The following is an 18,525-nucleotide window of genomic DNA, read 5'->3' as shown; positions in this document are numbered from 1 at the left end:
AAATATAATTCCCCTACTGTTCCTTTTGATAATCCAACAAATTGGATTTGTTGGGGAAAAAATACAGTTTGGAAGTATTAATTTCTTGAGAACATCCAGATTCAGCTTTCTTTTTTCATGAGGGTTTATATTTGCTGCATTAAAATTGGTTGCAGCTAAAGCTCGAGCACAGTAGCTATATGCAATTAGGACCATGTAACAATATGGTTACCTAGAGAGTCCAAAGTAATTTTCCAAGTTACCTGCTGCATTTTGAATGCAGGTCTTTGGCAGAAAGCAGGAGTCAATAAATCTGAGATCAATATTTATCCAGTAAACCTGGATAAATATTTTTACTTACTGGATGGCACTATTCTGCAATTGTATTGGATTGGTCCATCTAACATTGGCAGATAATTTCAAACACTCCTGGGTAAAAAGCAATCAAAAGGAAATTAAATTATGGCTTTTCCAGTTCTGCTAATCTACCATTTTTCAAGCTAAATTAACCTTAAGACAAGGATTTGACATAGGTCAAGCAGAATCTACTGCCCTCTCATGGGATGTATTTAAAAATACTGTTAACAGAATTTTAGTTCCCAAATGCAGTTCCTATTTATACCAAATCTCACGGATTTAACTCATGGAAAATAATAAAATTGTAATACTATCTGTGATCTGTGAGCTTCAGCCACAAATGGTAACAGTCATTAAATGTTGTTAGGTGCTAATTTTATTCAGTTTGGGACACCAATTCATAATAATTTATACTTTTAGGCATTAGAATGACTAAGGCAAGAGACCATACATTTTGGGGGTGCTACTTTAGGTTTTAGTCTTTAAATTCCCCACCATGCCTTTCTATGGTGCACCTAAAGTTCTGCATGATAGTCAAACCATTAGTACTATGTTGTGAAATACTGTAGATTTTAGTGATTTGGATCATGAATCCCAATATTCTCAAAGATGAGAGAGGGCTTGCAATTTTTATTGTTCTAGAGTCTTTTGGGATTTCTTGACCTATCTGATATTATGCTGTTGATGTGACTTTGACAAACAGCCATACTTGGAAAGATTCACTGTTATCCCAAACGATGACATTAGAGAAACAATTATTAGAGAAATAATTTATTAAGTAGAGCTGATAGGCAGGTAAATCTTCATTTTTACAGAGATTTGTGAGTACTTCCTTTTCACCAGGGGTGCAATCTGTCTCTGGAATTTGTATAGAGAGAATTTCACTGTGATAAGATGAACGAGTCTGATAAGAATTGGTCCAAATCTTGATTGTTTAATGAAGAAGATTCATAGCTGATATTACTTATCCTTTATTTATTATTTTGACTCTTTAAATGTAATTGTTAACTGCTTTCATATTTTTAATTTGAAGTGTTATACAAGTGTTTTAAATAAATAAATCCACTTTCCATTCATGGGATCCAATTTCTGATGCAAGCCATGTTTTGTTTTACTCATTATTACTGAGCATAGTTTCACAGAGTATTAATATATGTGCCATTGTACTTTGGTATCTTGATGCATCATCTCAATTGGTAAGCTAGATCTTACACATACTATGCAGGGATTCAGACCAGTTTTGCTAATGCTTGTAATCTACTTTCTTTATTTCAGCAAAGTACCAGCAGACTGAGGTACTGGTTTTTTAGAATCTACAACACAAAAATATAAAAAATCCAAAGTACAGAAAACCACAGTCATTTCGAAAGTGATTAAAATGTCACATGAAATTTTGCAGTGGAGCAGTGATCATGAATATATTTCACAATGCAATAGGCAGAAGTTTGCATATTTCTTACAGAGAATCCTCAGGACTGAGCAAGTCGTTCTAGGACTCGTCGATAATCTGAAATAAGTTGCTGGAACGTCTCTTCCAATTGTTTATGTTGTAAATTTATGTCTATTTGGTTCAACTGATTGGTCAACTCTTCTGGTCTTAAACATCTTCTCATTTTGGCAATCTCTCTCTGCTTTTTCTAGAAAACAAAGGATTTACACATATGAAGAACATTACCACATTTCACCACTTCCTGCAGGCTCATTGGCAATGTGATGAAATGAGATTTGTATCCTACTAAAATACATTAAAGGCTAATTGGAGATTCCCTTACCAAGAATGGAAGCAGAAAGCTAAAAGAACTTGGAGAAGGGATATTCAGACAAAATAAAAAGAAGGAGTTGGCATTTGGGAAAATCTAAGTGGTGGACAAAGTGTTCATTAACTCTTTCCCTTCATAATAAATTCAAATAAAAAAATGATAGAAAAGCCACCTTATATGGGCCCATCAATCTTCTTTTTACATCCAATCTATAACTTCTGGATTGTTCTGCATTACTCATGTCTGTTGCATGTAACCGGAGAATTTCATAAACTCGCCGTGTATGTTGCTAAAAGGAAAAACATATAAAAACAGTTGGAATTATTGCTCCCAATGTGCAAAGTTAAAAATCTTGCCTACTATCTTTTCTTCTCGACTACTGTTTCCATGCCTTAAATTTCAGCAGTCACTGTACCATTCATCATATTAATTTTAATCAATCCTCCTTTTTCAAGGACCTAGCTTTCTCAAATCTTATGTACCACTTAACCTAAATAACTCCAGGTTGTTTAATATTATTAATATATATAAAACTCAAACATATCAATCTAACCTCAGCAACAGATATAAATTTAAATATAAACATGGCAGACCATCCACACTAAAGTCCAAATCGAAAAATGGCACATAAAATTCCAATATGCAAATAATTCTGGGAGAGTGGATGAGGTGTGTCTTACAATTTATTCTCACATTTTCGTTCTAGGCAAAATATTTATTTTCATTTTGCAATCTGTAAGTTTCAAATAGTTGAGCCTTCTGAACCTTTTCTCCCTAGAAAATTGGTGTCCTAAATTCCTCAAAGCTTTTATTGAATAGCTATATAAAAGTCAAATCTCAACAACAATTTGAAATTGACTGTTGGTATCCAATACAATATTACCATGAGCTTGAAAAGTAATTATCTTGACCTAGAAACATTGTCTAAAAATTTAAAAAGCTACCTTAAAACCTGCGGGGTTTGCAGAATCTATCAGCAAAAGAAGCTGTATTCTACTAAATAGTTTTCAAAATAATAACTATCATATGTAGTTTTAGTTTCAATGTGGCCCTTCTGTAAATGAAATGTTTCATCTAAGGGCACTTTACAGGAAGTTGTAGACCCAGAACCATTTGTTCGCGTGACCATTCAAAGGCACAACAGCGCTGAACAAATGGTAAGTTATAACCAGTCCTCAGAATTCTGCCATCCTAGCACTCCTATGGTCATGTGATTGCAATCTGGGCACTTGGCAAGCAATTCACACGACCAGTTGCAGTACTCTACAATCACATGATCACCATTTGCAATCTTCCCTGCTGGCTTATTCAAAAAGTCAATTGGAAAGCCATCAATCAGGGAAAGTCACAACTCAATGGGATAAGTATCCCCCCACCTGCTCACCCTCCTGCAGTCGTGAGCCCCATGCACTCTTCCCAGCCCTTGCCACGCCTTCCTCATGCTCTCACTGACTCAGGCATGACTCTTGCATACCCCCCTCATGTACCTTTCCTGACCTTTGGCTCTTGTGAAACCACCCTGACCCTCCCCCACACCTCATTCCCTCCCCCTGCTTGCTAGTCTGGGACATGCAACTTCCTGCCATCTTCCCCAATGCCTTTGGTTGTAGGAAGCTGGCAGGAAGTTGCCTTGCCTAATGATAATGTAACGGGCAACTGGGACTGTAAGGATTGCTGTCCCTAGTGATGACATCAAGCTTAGCAACAGAAATTTGGATGCCAACTGCCATCATAAGTCGAGAATTGCCTACACCGCTATCATTCTACATTCCCCATAGCTGCAAATAAATAAAACCTTATTTATAAACCTTATTTAGCAAAGTCTCATGTTGGATATAGAATATTTCTTCAAATAGGACACCAATTTGCAAAAATGTCAGTATTGGATACATTTAAAATATTATCAATACCTTATTTACTTTCAGCTTCTGTTGAGCTTCTATTACCATATCTTGACTGAAGCCTTGCTTAAGATTCTCTGGAGAAAAGCAGGGTAAATCTTGACACAATTTTACTAATACAAAATCTCGCAGTTTCACATAGCTTTCAGATGGATCTTCAGCTAAAAGAAGAAAAGACAAAGGTTAAGATTTGTAACCAGAAGTTTCCCTTCATGAATTAATACTACAAGACCATTCAAAATAGTTAAAGAAACACCCATGATTATCAATATACCCATACCCAGGCCTGAAAATATTCCATAGCTGCTGTCAGTTTAAAAAAAATATCCAACAAATCTACCAACAGGCTTGCTTAACATTCTCATTCAAATACCCAAAATACCTTCATTGCTTTATGAAAGTGGTGGGGGTTGGTACTGTTCCAGTGGGCAGGTGGAACAACACAAGAACAAACAAGCAGCACAAGCAATTGGAGATTAGTGGCCTTGCAAGTAACCTGGTCCTATGCCTTATAAGGCTTTACAGGCAATAACGAGCCCTTTGAACTGCACTTGGAAGCTCAGCGGAAGTTGGTGCGTCTGGAGCCCACTGGAAACTCCTGCAGCTCCAATAGCAGGCAAGAATGTATTATGAAATGCCTGGAATTGCTGAAACGCTCCATCCTGCTCCATCCTGGGCAAGGTGCATCTTCTGAATACTTTTCAAGGGCAGACCCCAGTAGAGTATATTACAGTAATACAAACAGGAGGAGACTGAAGTGCGCCCCCCATTTCTATCACCATGAGCAGTGCTTCCTTATATAGAAAACCCAGTAGGAGTTGGGCAGCTAATAAGTCCAAATACCTTAATGAAGCTAATTGGGACCAGAAACTCCATTAAGATATGGTTGTGAATTGGGGAAAAAACAACAACCACGTGCCCACACTGTTTAGCGGTGGCAGTTCTGGCAATCCTGGTTGCTGTCATTACGTAAGAACGTCTTATGTGACTTTCTGCCAGCTTCCCCATCGACGGCTTGTTGGAAGCCAGCAGGAAAGGTTGCAAATCACAAACACACGACCATGGGAAGTTATGACAGCCATAAATATGAGGACCAATTGTAACTGCCACTTGTTCAGTGCTATTCAGTACCAAGTTCAAATGGCCACTGAATGATTAAACGAGAACCACCTGTAAATCTATAAAAAGCTGTGCAAGGCCTCTCCTGGCCACAGCTGCCAGTTGCTCTTTGAGCAGAGCCATTATCTCAATAAGACCTCCAAACTGCACACCAGTTCTGTCCGAGGAAATGATGGAAAGTTTCTAAATCCAACCCTCCCCATAGCTACCCAGTTATGCCAGACTGAGCTGAAGCCTGTTCTTCTCCATCCAGGCCTTCACAGCCTTCAGACACTAGGAACGCCAGACTCAGCAGTCTACTGGTGATACTATACCTTGTCTCAAGGGATGACCTCATCTAGTAGCTTCGTTTAGCTCTTAGGAATAGAGAATGTACAGTCCTAAGGAACCCCACAGAGCAGAGGCTCCAGGCTCGACCTCTTTTCCCTATGGCCTTGGAGAAAGGAGAAGGAAGAACCACCATAACACTCTGTTTCCCTGTATCAAGAAGGGCCAGGACAGCTCCACTATTCCCCAGTTACCAGCCCAATGGAAGAGTTCCTAGCCTCACTTCAAAACTTTAACTCTTTGCAACACACTTGTTGTTATTGTTGTTAGTTGCGAAGTCGTGTCCGACCCATCGCGACCCTATGGACAACGTTCCTCCAGGCCTTCCTGTCCTCTACCATCTTCTGGAGTCCATTTAAGCTCACGCCTACTGCTTCAGTGACTCCATCCAGCCACCTCATTCTCATTCTCTGTCGTCCCCAACACACTTAGCCCTCCTCAAAATCTATTCTGAGTCCTGCAAGCACATATCCAACCCTGGTACTGCCCCGCTCCAAAACAAAGAACACTTTGAATGTAAATTCATACAACACGTTTCAAAAAGCGTAAGGTTGTAAAAACTCGCTCCCATTTTTCTCTTCTGAATATTCCAATAATGACTCAGATATAGTAATATCCCATTTCATTCTATGTGCATCACATCTGCTTCCTACATTTTAGTTAGCATTTTTCCCTACATATTTTTGTTTCCTCCCACATAGGATTTTACTTAAAGGTACTATGATCAAGCTTGTCATGCTTCAGCGGAAGAGATTTTTAACTCATCCTCATAAGGTTTATCCCATTTCATACCAGAGTTACCCTATCCTGGTAACTTGGGCCATGGTCCCAGAAACCAAATCAATCCAATTAATACATTTTTTTTTATTTTTTGTTAAATTATTATCTCCCAATTCAGGACTCTCTCAATCTACGAGCAATGAGATGAATATTAAGCTTGGACTGTTAGAAAAAAAGTGTTTATGGCTTGATCAGTTCCATTACGCTGATTTCATTAAATTTGCCAGTCTCAGTGTTTAAATTAACTCTAAATCAAAAGAGGCAAAATTACACAATATAATTTACTAAGGCACAACAAATATATCTAATATTTCTTAAAAACTGAAGCCACTAACTAATATGGAATACTCCATCCTTTGCTCCAAAATTATTTTTGTGTAAAAAGATGTCAGTTTGGTCTCATGAATGTTCATTGCCTCCAAACTTTCAGAAGCCATGAGGGCATTGGGACCAGAGGACGAATGTATTTAGCTATAGCTTTCTGTTGGCTATTCATGTATTCAAATAAACACTTTGTGCTAGTTTTGCTGATAAGGAAAAGATGGGAAGAGAGAGTTTTAGTTTTATACAGGAAGTGTTCCCATAGGGGAAAGAGGGAGGGGCCACAGATCCTAGACTGGCATTAGATGCATTATCTTAAAAATGTAAGAACTGGGGAAGAACTTGAAAGATAAATGAGGTAAAATTTAAAAAACAAAAAACAAAAAGTGAGCTGTGAAACCCGACTTAAATCGGGTAGTAGTTACACTGAAGCCTTGTTGATTTGAAGATAAATCCAAAGAATGCTGGGAATCTAAAGAGGAGGGCGTGTTGCAGGATGTAGTTGTACTTGTAGACAGATGAGCCTTCTGGGACAGAAAAGCATGGAAGATCAAAGGTTTCCCCAATTAGAGTAGAACCAGCTGGCAGCCAGACTCACAGAGGGAAAATGGCTCCCAGTATTTGTAAGACTGTCCTAGATTCTAAATTATGAAGTAAGCAGTGCTCACATATATTAAGTCAACATTATAGAGTTCATATGCACGCCAGGCAGAAAATACTTATGTCACATAATATTAAGCAGAGAGAAAAGATTGGGTCACTCTGCAGTTCAGAACCTCAACCAAGCTATGTTTATCTAGAAATGGAACAGAGGAGGTGGATTAGCAGAAATGGCTAAACTGATCTGTCTGGCCAAGGATAAAACAAGTAATTTTATACAAGACTGGAAACTTTTACGGACTTTTTTTCCCCCCTGAACGTGAAAAAAAGAATGAAATGGTGATTTCTGGGTTTGTTGATTTAAAAAAAAGGGTTGAGTGTGGGACAGAGGGATTTCTGTAATGTAATTTTAAAGAGGGAGTAATGATAATTAAGTTTGTAGCTGCTGCAAAGAAGATTGGAAATTGCTTCTTTGATTATCCCTTTTCTTTTTTTCTAGCTGTGCTGTTTTTTTAAACTTTTTCTTTTACCTTTCTTCTTTTTTTCTTACTTATTTATATATTTTCATGTTTACCTATTAGCTATGTTAAAATCTTCACAAAATTTATACCTTTTTAAAGAACAGCACAGGTGGGAGGGTCCAAGTTTAACATTTCTGGATGTAAATAAACTTGCTAGATCTACAAAGGAATGCAATTAGGAAATCAAGACTAGATTCTTAACAAAAGTAACCTGCTTGCTTTTATGCCTGGCTTTTTGAAAAAAACAAAAAAAAACAACCTGAAATAGTTTACAATGAGTTCATCTGCAAAATCTTGAAAATCTACAGGAAGCCCTTGTGACAAAGCATTTTACTACCAAGAACTTTCCAGGATAGTAACAATGCATTTTCTTCCCTAAGCATCAATGTCAGGAATTTATCTTTTGATACCATTAAGTTAAGGAAGCTAGGCTGTATGAAATGGGGCAATTCTGTTGACAGAATAATATACAGCAGTGCAACACATTCCTCTTCGTCCTTGTGCTTTCAAAAGATGGAGGGTTAGTAGGGTACCAATACAGGTTCGAACATGAATGAGGAAAAAAAGGAGGATTTTGTTTGTGTAATGCCAGATACCACCATTCTCACTACAAGTCAAACTCAAGAGAATTTTAGTTTGCTCAGCCAGTTCTTTCTTTATACCAAAACTACGTTATATATTGTGTATTGAAGCTCTCAATAAAAAAAAATTGTTCCCTCCAACTGCTGGAATTTAATCAAAAGGTTAACCAGCTTATCAATAACTACTTTACAAATGCAACTATCTTGGGTATCTCCTTTAGTTTGATGCATTTTTTTTAATATAACCACGTGATAACTTTCAATGTCATCTCACTTTCATAATTTTTCAATCCTGTTCCCCTTTGTCCAACCCAGTTGCCTTTTAACAGCAGCAATGAGAAACAGATGGAAAACAGAGATCCATCTCTCCATTTCAAGCTCCTAGTCAAAAACAGCATGTTCCCTAGCAAATTATTCTACAGGGCAATTTAATCTGTTTTACAAGTACTTTTACTGAAGAAAATACGCATCACGCTCCACGTAATGAGGCAGAGCCCTGTTTTTGTCTGCTACAGTATTGTACTGGCAGTTCCATTTCTATGCACTGTAACACAGTAAATATGTCTCTTGTAAAAAAAATTCAGATAGAATTTTTAAAATTGACATTTACATTATCCTTAGTAAATGGCATGGAATGTGTGCATGACCTTGAGGGACAAAGGGAAAGAGATGGTGGCTAGGGAACAATCAGACAGGAGAAAAAGAAGCCTACAGTCACTTAACACTCAGAGAACGAAACTTAGGAAAGAAACACCCTAAAAGCGGCGAGGGAAAGTTTGTAACTTCAGACTTACACAATTCTTTTAATGTAGTCTTATAAGACTTCATTAAAACAGATCTAGTACACTTAGTCATGTTTCCTGTCTGGTTTACCCTGGAGGGCTGACAGGCACCAGCTAGGGCAGGGGTGTGTGTGTGTGTGTGTGTGTGTGTGTGTGTGTGTGTGTGTAGGGTGATAAAATGGTATCACGTGAGATGTTATATGGCTTTTTTTTAAATCCCATTTATATCCCGCCCTTCTCCGAAGACTCAGGGCGGCTTACAATCTAAGAAGCGCAAACCAATGTGCTTAGCAATAGCCTTCATTCCATGTATATGCCTGCTTATTAGGGCTTTCGCCCCCCCACCCCCCCAAGCGGCATTATTACAAAGTCAGCTTATTACAGATATGCGTTAGTCATTCAGATATGTCTAAATTAATTACATTATTTAATGGTAAATGAATCTTTCTGTGTTTTTACCATGCCACCATCAAATGGGAAGCAATTTTTAAAATTCAGAAAATTGTCATAGTTTAGATGCAATATACAAATGTAACAGGTTTAGTTTTTCTAAGCACATTCATTCAACTGCATAAAAGGCACATAATGCCTTACATGGCATTACATGTAAGGCATTATGTTTACATGGTAGTGATTTGCTTCCAATACACTTAATGCTACCGGCATTTCTTTCCCCACCACTATCCTGCCGTCAAATATAATCCCTCGCTGATTTGTAAGGAATATGTTAAAATACACATTATAATAAGGTTGCATAATACTTCAGACTGAAAGGCAAAAAGGTAACTTGGAGCATGCAGAGGCACCAATGTACCACCTGTACCACCTGCAACCCTTAAAACCAAATATATCTTTTCCCAAGACTTTTCAGCAGCTGCGGGGAGCAGACATGCAATCCCAGAAAAAGACACAGCTGCTTTGAGTTGCAGACGAGTGCTATATGAGAACCCTGCCCACTCCAAAACACCCCTTTGCCTTTGAATCCAAAGCATGGCACAGCCCTACATTATAATACAAGAATGACTCTGTGGGCTTTGAACAAATGGTTTGTGAAAGTATATCAATTTTTGTTTAAGAAAAACAAAACTTGAAAGTACACAAAAACAATTTATAAAGACTATGTCATGCTTTCAGTATAGCACAGGAACAAACATGAGTTCAAATGAACTAATAGGCAGGATACCAAAGAAGTTTAATCATTGCCCCTTTTACAAAAGGGCCTTGGATCATAAACATTTAAATATTTAAAATAGTTTTATGACTGTCCCCTTCTAATGGCTTTTTCTAAAAGACAGGGACTTATAAAAAGATGTGAAATATGGCAAAATCTGCAGTACAAAGAATAACTGGCAGAGATAAGAGTAGGCCACAAATAAATTTAACAAATAAATAAATAAAAGGAACCCGTGGATCCATGTAAATATAATTTATTTATATTTGTTTTGCTAACATATCATACTCTTTTACTATATATGTATACAGCAGGGGTCCCCAACTTGTGGGCTGCGGCTTATTGGCTACTGGGCCGCGCGAGTGGTTGGCCGGTGTGGACATGCACATGTGGGTGTTTGTGGCCCCATTTGGGCGTCGTGTTTGTGGCCCAACTCGTGCAAGTGTTGCGGGCATTCGTGGCCCCATTCATGTGAGCGTTGCTGCGAGCGTCGCAGGCGTTTGCAGCCCAACTCACACTAGGGTCCATGGCCCCATTCGCACGAGTATTGATGTAAGCATTGTGGGTGTTTGCGGCCCCACTCCCGCGAGCATCATCACAAACATCATGGATGTTTGCGGCCCCACTAGAGCAACGGGTGTTTGTGCACACGCAGGCGCACACACGTTCACCCCCCACAAAACCATCCCTACTTCCCCCCTCCCCCCACTCTGGGCTGCCAACCCTGAAAGGATGGGGACCTCTTGTATTAGAGGGTAGTCTTCTTTACATTGCATCAGAAAACAATGGCTTGGAGACTAACTTCCACGGAAGCACAGGGCATGGGTCCCCAACCTCCGGTCAAGAAACTTGTCCGCGCAAACAAGAAAAGCCCACTCCGCAGGATGTAGGCAGCACGCGAAACCAGGGCCCCTCCGATCTGTGGGAAAACCTCTCTCCACAGAACTGGTCCCTGATGCCCAAAAGGTTGGGGGCAGCTGTATTAGAGTTTTCTGCTCAAACTATATTTTTTCTCGATTGAAATGAGGATGAAGCAATTTCTACCACATTCCTTTATTCCCTATGATTTCTTTGATGTGGAGTGACTGCTTCAGACAGTGAAGTAAAGGGGCAAGAGTCAATAAAGATTTCTTTCCCTATGTTTTGGATAAAAATAGTAGAAATGTTTGATCTTTCCTGAATATCACCTCATGATATTCCTGATATTTATCAGAGACAAATACACAGAAGTTTTTATTTTCCTTTTATCTTTTTAGAGAAGCTAATACATTTTACTTTTTAACTTTAAAAATAACGTTATGGTTCATTTGTTCTATGGTAAACTTGCACCTTTTCAAAAGTTGAATCCAAAATAATTTTATAGGAATTTTTTCATTTCCTTCGGACACACATACATTTAATCTCTCGTGTTTAAAAACACAACTGTATGAGTAAGAGAAATAATATCCATAAGAGTAATTTTTGATTTAATAGTTTGCCTCAAGAAAACAATCTCTCCAAGGCAATTAAACCTCCCCGCAACAACTTACGATTCCTTGTCAAGCCAGCTATGTACTTTGCAACCAAAATGCCTAATTATCTGGTAGTCCTTGAGCAAAAGGGATGGATTTTCATGATGCACTCTTCTCAGTAAGAAAAGGATTTGAAGAGTTATATTATACGGAGTTCTTAGGTAAGAAAGGATAGTATTATCTTGACCTCTGTTTAGCTGAACTTTAAAAGTTCACTTCATTTTGACAGATGAATTTCAAAAGCTGGTAGCTTCAATAAAGATTCATTTCACATACCTGTTATATCAAGCACTGTAGGAGATGACATGTAGTATCTATGGACAGTTTCTAATAGCCGAGCTCCATGGCCTTCTCCTTGGAACGGAGGCAATATCAGCATTTGGCTACAGGAAGAAGGCGGGGGGAAAGGTAACTAAAAGCTGTACATTTTACTTTTGAAACTTATTTTCAATGATTTGTTATATATAGGGTTTCATATACAAGTAACGCTGAGATTCTTTCCCACTTTAGATGGAAAGAACAACATTTTTAAAAACGCAAACCTAACCAAAATCTTGAATAAAAGAATCCCCCCCCAAATTAAAACCAAAATTAAAACCATTATCAACTATTATTGGGAATTTCAACAGTCCTCTCTTGCTGAAATAAAAGGCAAGGCACATGTTATGCTTCCAATTACCTTACACGTGGCCGGGTTTTGTCTGGGTACACATAGTAATTATAGACTGTCATATAGCCTACAGTCGCAGAGAGTGTCGCTCCATCCTTATTATACTTCTCAAATCTGCAGATAAAACAGAAAGCCAAGCAGGTCAATTACAGTCGCGCTCCCATGCAGTGTCCATTTTCTTTTCTATTTTGTGACTGAATTTTCAGTGTCAGCAAGCTACTCTGTGAGGGCCCAATGGGTACACCTGCTATGTTCTGAATGTACAATTCACTTAATTGGTGTGCAGCAACTTGGATAAATCAGACCTCTTTACAGCACTTCACCACACTTGCCTATTATAACGATGAATAGGTGGCAAGTAAAAGAAAACACAGGCAAAGCTCATTTTACTGTTTAAGCCCTACATTCAGAGCTCCAGTGGACAACAGTATTTAATTTGGCTCTATTCTCAAGGTCTTGCAAAACATAATGGATGCAAACTCCAGCTTGATAAACAATAGTTTTTCCTGTCCTGAGAAAAGTATCATTGTACTGTCCCAATAATTGGCCAGCCACAATTAAAATGCAGCCTTTATAGAGGTAATAAGGTCCACTATTGCTTTAGAATTGTACCTACACTAGAAAGTAGTTCCATCTTTCATCATCCACGTCAATAAAGCTCGCTGTTTCAATAAACCACATCAAGAAGGTCTGAAGCCTTTCATGATACTCTCGAAAGCCTGGGCATGTCATGTCAGCCTAGGGAAAAAGCTAGAAGAAGTCAGGTGAAACTCTTCACAGATGTGAAAAGAGCTCTTAGGAGGGTATATTCAGATTCTTTGGCAGGCAACTATGAGTGCACAAAAAAGTGATATGACCTCCAAATAACATATATCACAAGCAATTAACTGAATGTCATTTAAAAGTTGTCATGAAAACTTGTCACTTTGGGCAAAACATGTCTTTTTTTTTACCTTGTAGATTTGATATGTTATGTCTTCACCTGCTTCTTCGCTATGCAAAGAATACGTATGCAATAATACCCCAAACGGCTTAAAGTTAACTTCTTTTTCCAGCAAAGATACAAAGTCATCTACACTTCTGCTAAAGCCTGGTGGAATAATTTCTCTAATTTTACTTTCCACATCATCTGCCTGAAAACAAAGAAGGAAAAGAAATGAGAATGTAAGCTCAGTTACTGGAAGGTTAAGTGTAAACTAATATTATTCATATCTACCCCTTGAAGGAATCCCTCTTAAAATTCATCAGAAAGTTGCATACACACACACACACACACACACACACACACACACACAATCACTGATGCTCAATAATGGGTACTTAAGCAAAACATTTAGTTTAGCAAAACATTTACCCTAGCTATTTTGCAATTTGTTTACTGGAGGATAGGGGATTGTAGTAAAATAGATGAAATGATTTCTTCAAAATACAAACAGAAATAGGTGTCAGCTACTCATAAAAGGAAACGCTGATACTTGGACAATATTTCTTCTTAAAAATAATTAAGAAATCAAACAGGTAGTCCTCGTTTGAGCACCATTTGTTCAGTGGCCATTCAAAATTATGATAAGAGCTGAACAGATTTACGACCCGTGCCCAAATTTTATGGCCACTGCAGCACCCTGGCGGCCCCATGATTGCAATCCGGGCACTTAGCAACTTGTTTGCACTCAAGGCAGGTTGCCAAGCACCCTGGAATCATGTGATCGCCGTGTGAAGCACCAGCCATACCATCCCTGCTGGCTTCCCCAGCAGGTAAGATGGCGAGCTGCTGGTGCCTGTGGAGAGGACTCCCTCTGGTTTCTCGGGGCTGGCTGAAAACGGATCTGTCACAAAATCCAAGGTTGGATTTCAGGAGGGCTTTTTCATCCAGCCTCCTCGACAGCAACCAAGGGGGTCCACCAGGTGGGTTTCATCCTGTGCAGAGAAGGGTCTCTTTGCCAAGCAGTCTTTTTACTATCAAGGACACCGGGGACACTAAGGAACTTTTTCACCCGGCCTCTTTTGAGAGTAAGAGTGCTGCCTGCTGGGATTGATTTCACCTGACGCACAAGGTGGGGTCTGTCTGCCAAGCAGTCTTGCTTTCAGGAAGACCGGCTGAAAAAGCCCAGGCTGAAATCCAAACAGGATTTTGGCATGGAACGTTTGCAGCATGTGTGTGTGCGTGTGTGTGTGTGTGTGTGTGTGTGTGTGTGTGTGTTTTGCACCCAATTCTCCCTCTCATTGGTGGGGCTGGCTCCAAATGCCCAATGCCGCCAATGTTTTGTGACAAAATGATGCTTGGAATTTGGGGCGAAGTTCCCTTCTGGCCACGAAGGGAAAGGGAATTGTACTGCTTTGATCTTTGTGATCGAAGCTTCTTTTCTCCAGCCCAGCTCTGCAGTTCTCTTTTGTGCAAGAACGGGAGCTGCTGCTCCGTCGCTGGGTCTGCTTAACAACCGCAATGGCGAGAGCCAGGATTGCTGTCATTGAGCAAGGCAGTCACGTAGGCACTTCACTTAACTATCGTAACAACTTATGACCTAATTTTCGGGGTCAATTATGGTTGTAAGTCAAGGACTATCTATAAATCAAAGTCATAACTAAAAAAACCCCCCAGAGAAAACAGAAATTACAGAAAAGGGTTGTTTTTTAAAAAAAAATAAAAAATAAAAAAAACTGATTTTGAAGAATACATTTGCATTTTTATTTTAAGAAAAAACGCAATATTTCCTAGTCCCAGTACAGGAAGTCCTCAACATATGACCACAATTGAGCCCCAAATTTATATTGCTAAGTGAGACGATTGTTAAGTGAATTTTGCCTCATTTTATGACCTTTCTTGCCACAGTTGTTAAATGAATCACTGCAGTTGTTAGGTTAGTAACAAGACTGTTAAATTAATCTGGCTTTCCCATTTCCTTTGCTTGTCACAAGATTGCAAAAGGTGATCACATGACCCCGAGACACTGCAACTGCCATAAATGTGAACCAGTTGCCAAGCATCTGAATTTTGATCACGTGATCATGGGGATGCTGCAACAGTCGTGTGAATGGCATGGGATTATGTTGTGCGCTTGGCCAGCACTATGTAACCAGTAACAAAAAAGAAAATTTAAAAAGAGATACCCTCCATATGATTGCTATTTCTGAGCAGTGCACATTCCATCTATTCTTATACCCTTGAAGCTAAGCAAAAGCAACCCAAACAAACTAGGGCTTGATAGCCCCAGTATGAAGATCAACTCAAGAAAAATCCAATCGTGAAAATATCAAGAAAGGCCAGAAAATACTGTCCTACCTCAAATTACTTTAGCAATTTAATGACTGCAAACAACTATATCTAGAGAACTTATTTTAAAATCTAATTTAACCAAAGGATGAGGAAAACAGTACACATTTTATAACCAGAAACTGAATTAAGAGTAGCCTTATTAAATAGTCAAAGTAAATGTGATAGACTATCAGCTGAGCAGACATCATAATCCTTTTCAGGCCCCCAAACGGCCACTTGATTGAATACATTTACTACTTCTCTTTAGCCATGAATATCTGATGAAGTTTAACAATAATGTATTGCTGCTTCTCACCAGGCAATAAAACTTAATGAATTGGTCTCAACTTAACAAAACCCTTCCCCCTCAATACAACTCCTAAAAGCCTGACATTACATTCAACAAAATGAGCTTACATTCTATTCAAGCCATGCTCTGAACAATGAGCCCAGGTTTTTACTTAATGGAGTTTGTCATGAGTTCAGCTGTAATGTTTGTATTGTATCTATTTCCATAAGGATTGACACAAGAACACTTTGTGTTAACTTACTAAGCAGCTCTTTCACACCGTTTACATGCATGATGAGTATTAATTCTAAACCAAGACCTTTGCTATTTAGCATTCAAAACTGGGAAATTAAGATGCTTAGGACAAAATACACTACAAAAGGCTAATACAACACACAGCTAATGGCAGTCCTTTCAACTGTTATCCCCCTAAGTAGAAGCAATGCACCTGCAAATGAATAATACTTCACTATTAGCTATATTTTGGGATGCAGAGTATGGATAGAGTTCAGCCATTGCATACTTCATTCTTAACCCCTTGATGCTATTAACATTCATATATCAACTTTATATTTCTAAGATGCTGTTGTGTAATTAAGGTACACAGTTCTACAAATTTGCTTTCATCTTATGGAACTGATTAAAGTAGTCTGAACAAGGCCAAAAGACTTTTTTTTTCTAAACTAAATCTATGTGTGTAAAAATACAAGAAGCCTGCCTTTATTTAACTGTGCTACAGTTGCCAATGTAACGCTTATAAACTATTATAATAAAAACAGAAGGCGAAGAAACGAAAACCTTGCTATTTTTAATGTAGTATTATTCTGTAATACATTTTTATCCCACCATGTTAAAAATCCTATTATTAGGCTCATGAAAGTCAGCATTGATCTGAAAAAGATACAGTTGCAAGAAAAAGTATGTGAACCCTTTGGGATTACGTGGAGTTTTGCATGAATTGGCCATAAAATGCGCTCTAAACGTCATGTAAGTCACAGCAATAGAAAAACACAGTCTGCTTAAAATAATACTACACAAACATTAGCTGTTGTCATGTTTTAATTGAACATAAGATGGAAACATTCACAGTGCAGGGTGGAAAAAGTATGTGAACCCCTAGCCTAATGACTTCTCCAAGAGCTAATTGGAGCCAGGAGTGAGCCAACCTTGACTCCAATCAGTGTGATGATATTGGATGTGTTGCTGACAGCTGTCCTGCCCTTTAAAAACACACACCTGTTTTGGGTTTACTGGTCTCAAGAAGCACTGTCTGATGTGAACCATGCCTCGCAGAAAAGAGCTCTCAGAAGACCTACGATCAAGAATTGTTGACTTGCATGAAGCTGGAAAGGGTTACAAAAATATCTCCAAAAGCCTTCATGTTCATGTGTCCACGGTAAGACAGACTGTCTACAAATGGAGAAAGTTTAGCACTGTTGCTACTCTCCCTAGGCGTGGTCGTCCTGTAAAAATGACTGCAAGAGCACAGCGCATAATGCTTAATGAGGTAAAGAAGAATCTTAAGAGTGTCAGCTAAAGACCTACAGAAATCTCTGGCACATGCTAACATTTTTGTTGACACATCTACAATAAGGAAAACATTAAACAAGAATGGAGTACATGGGAGGACACCACGGAGGAAGCCATTGCTGTCCAAAAAAAATATTGCAGCACGTTTGAAGTTTGCAAAAGAGCACCTGGATGTTCCACAGCACTACTGGCAAAATATACTGTGGACAGATGAAACCAAAATTGAGTTGTTTGGGAAAAACACACAACACTATGTGTGGAGAAAAAAAGGCACAGCACACCAACATCAAAACCTCATCCCCACTGTAAAACATGGCAGAGGGAGCGTCATGGTTTGGGGCTGCTTTGCTGCCTCAGGGCCTGGACGGATTGTTGTCATTGATGGGAAAATGAATTCCAGAGTTTATCAGGACATTTTGCAGGAAAACGTACGACCATCTGTCCGCCAACTGAAGCTCCGCAGAGGATGGGTGATGCAACAGGACAATGACCCAAAGCATACAAGTAATTCAACAAAACAATGGCTTCAACAGAACAGAATACGCCTTCTGGAGTGGCCCAGTCAGAGTCCTGACCTCAACCCGATTGAAATGCTGTGGCATGACGTTAAGAGAGCGATTCACACCAGACATCCCAAGAATATTGCTACACTGAAACAGTTTTGTGAAGAGGAGTGGTCCAAAATTACTCCAGATCGTTGTGCAGGTCTGATCTGCAACTACAGGAAACGTTTGCTGCCAAAGGAGGGTCAACCAGTTATTAAGTCCAAAGGTTCACATACTTTTTCCACCCTGAATGTTTCCATCTTATGTTCAATTAAAACATGACAACAGCTAATGTTTGTGTAGTATTATTTTAAGCAAACTGTTTTTCTATTGTTGTGACTTACATGACGTTTAGAGCGCATTTTATGGCCAATTCATGCAAAACTCCACGTAATCCCAAAGGGTTCACATACTTTTTCTTGCAACTGTAGCTCTTCCTTTTGATTTATATCCCATTTTTCTGCTCACAAGGTACTCAAGCCAACTATTGATATAGGTAAAATGCCATAAAAACAAGCCATTGTCAAT

At 38.8% G+C, this 18,525-nt stretch overlaps 1 protein-coding gene across 2 annotated transcripts in view; it reads right to left on the bottom strand.

Moving 5' to 3' along the window:
* Window positions 1-1,580: 1,580 nt before the first annotated feature.
* Window positions 1,581-18,525, bottom strand: part of HAT1 (histone acetyltransferase 1) — a 34,745-nt gene continuing 17,800 nt past the window's right edge. For both annotated transcript variants that reach the window (XM_081319808.1, XM_081319809.1), the window contains exons 5-11: window positions 13,334-13,513; window positions 12,997-13,118; window positions 12,390-12,494; window positions 11,987-12,093; window positions 4,007-4,158; window positions 2,269-2,385; window positions 1,581-1,973 (exon numbers count right to left, since the gene is read on the bottom strand). In XM_081319808.1, the coding sequence (XP_081175934.1) occupies window positions 1,806-1,973; window positions 2,269-2,385; window positions 4,007-4,158; window positions 11,987-12,093; window positions 12,390-12,494; window positions 12,997-13,118; window positions 13,334-13,513 (951 nt within the window). In that variant the 3' untranslated portion in view covers window positions 1,581-1,805. The remainder of the gene's footprint in view (window positions 1,974-2,268; window positions 2,386-4,006; window positions 4,159-11,986; window positions 12,094-12,389; window positions 12,495-12,996; window positions 13,119-13,333; window positions 13,514-18,525) is intronic.

This window comes from Vipera berus (assembly GCF_964194415.1).
Source record: "Vipera berus genome assembly, chromosome: 1".
NCBI classification, from domain to species: Eukaryota; Metazoa; Chordata; class Lepidosauria; order Squamata; family Viperidae; genus Vipera; species Vipera berus.
This window is presented reverse-complemented; position numbering and strand designations above follow the sequence as displayed.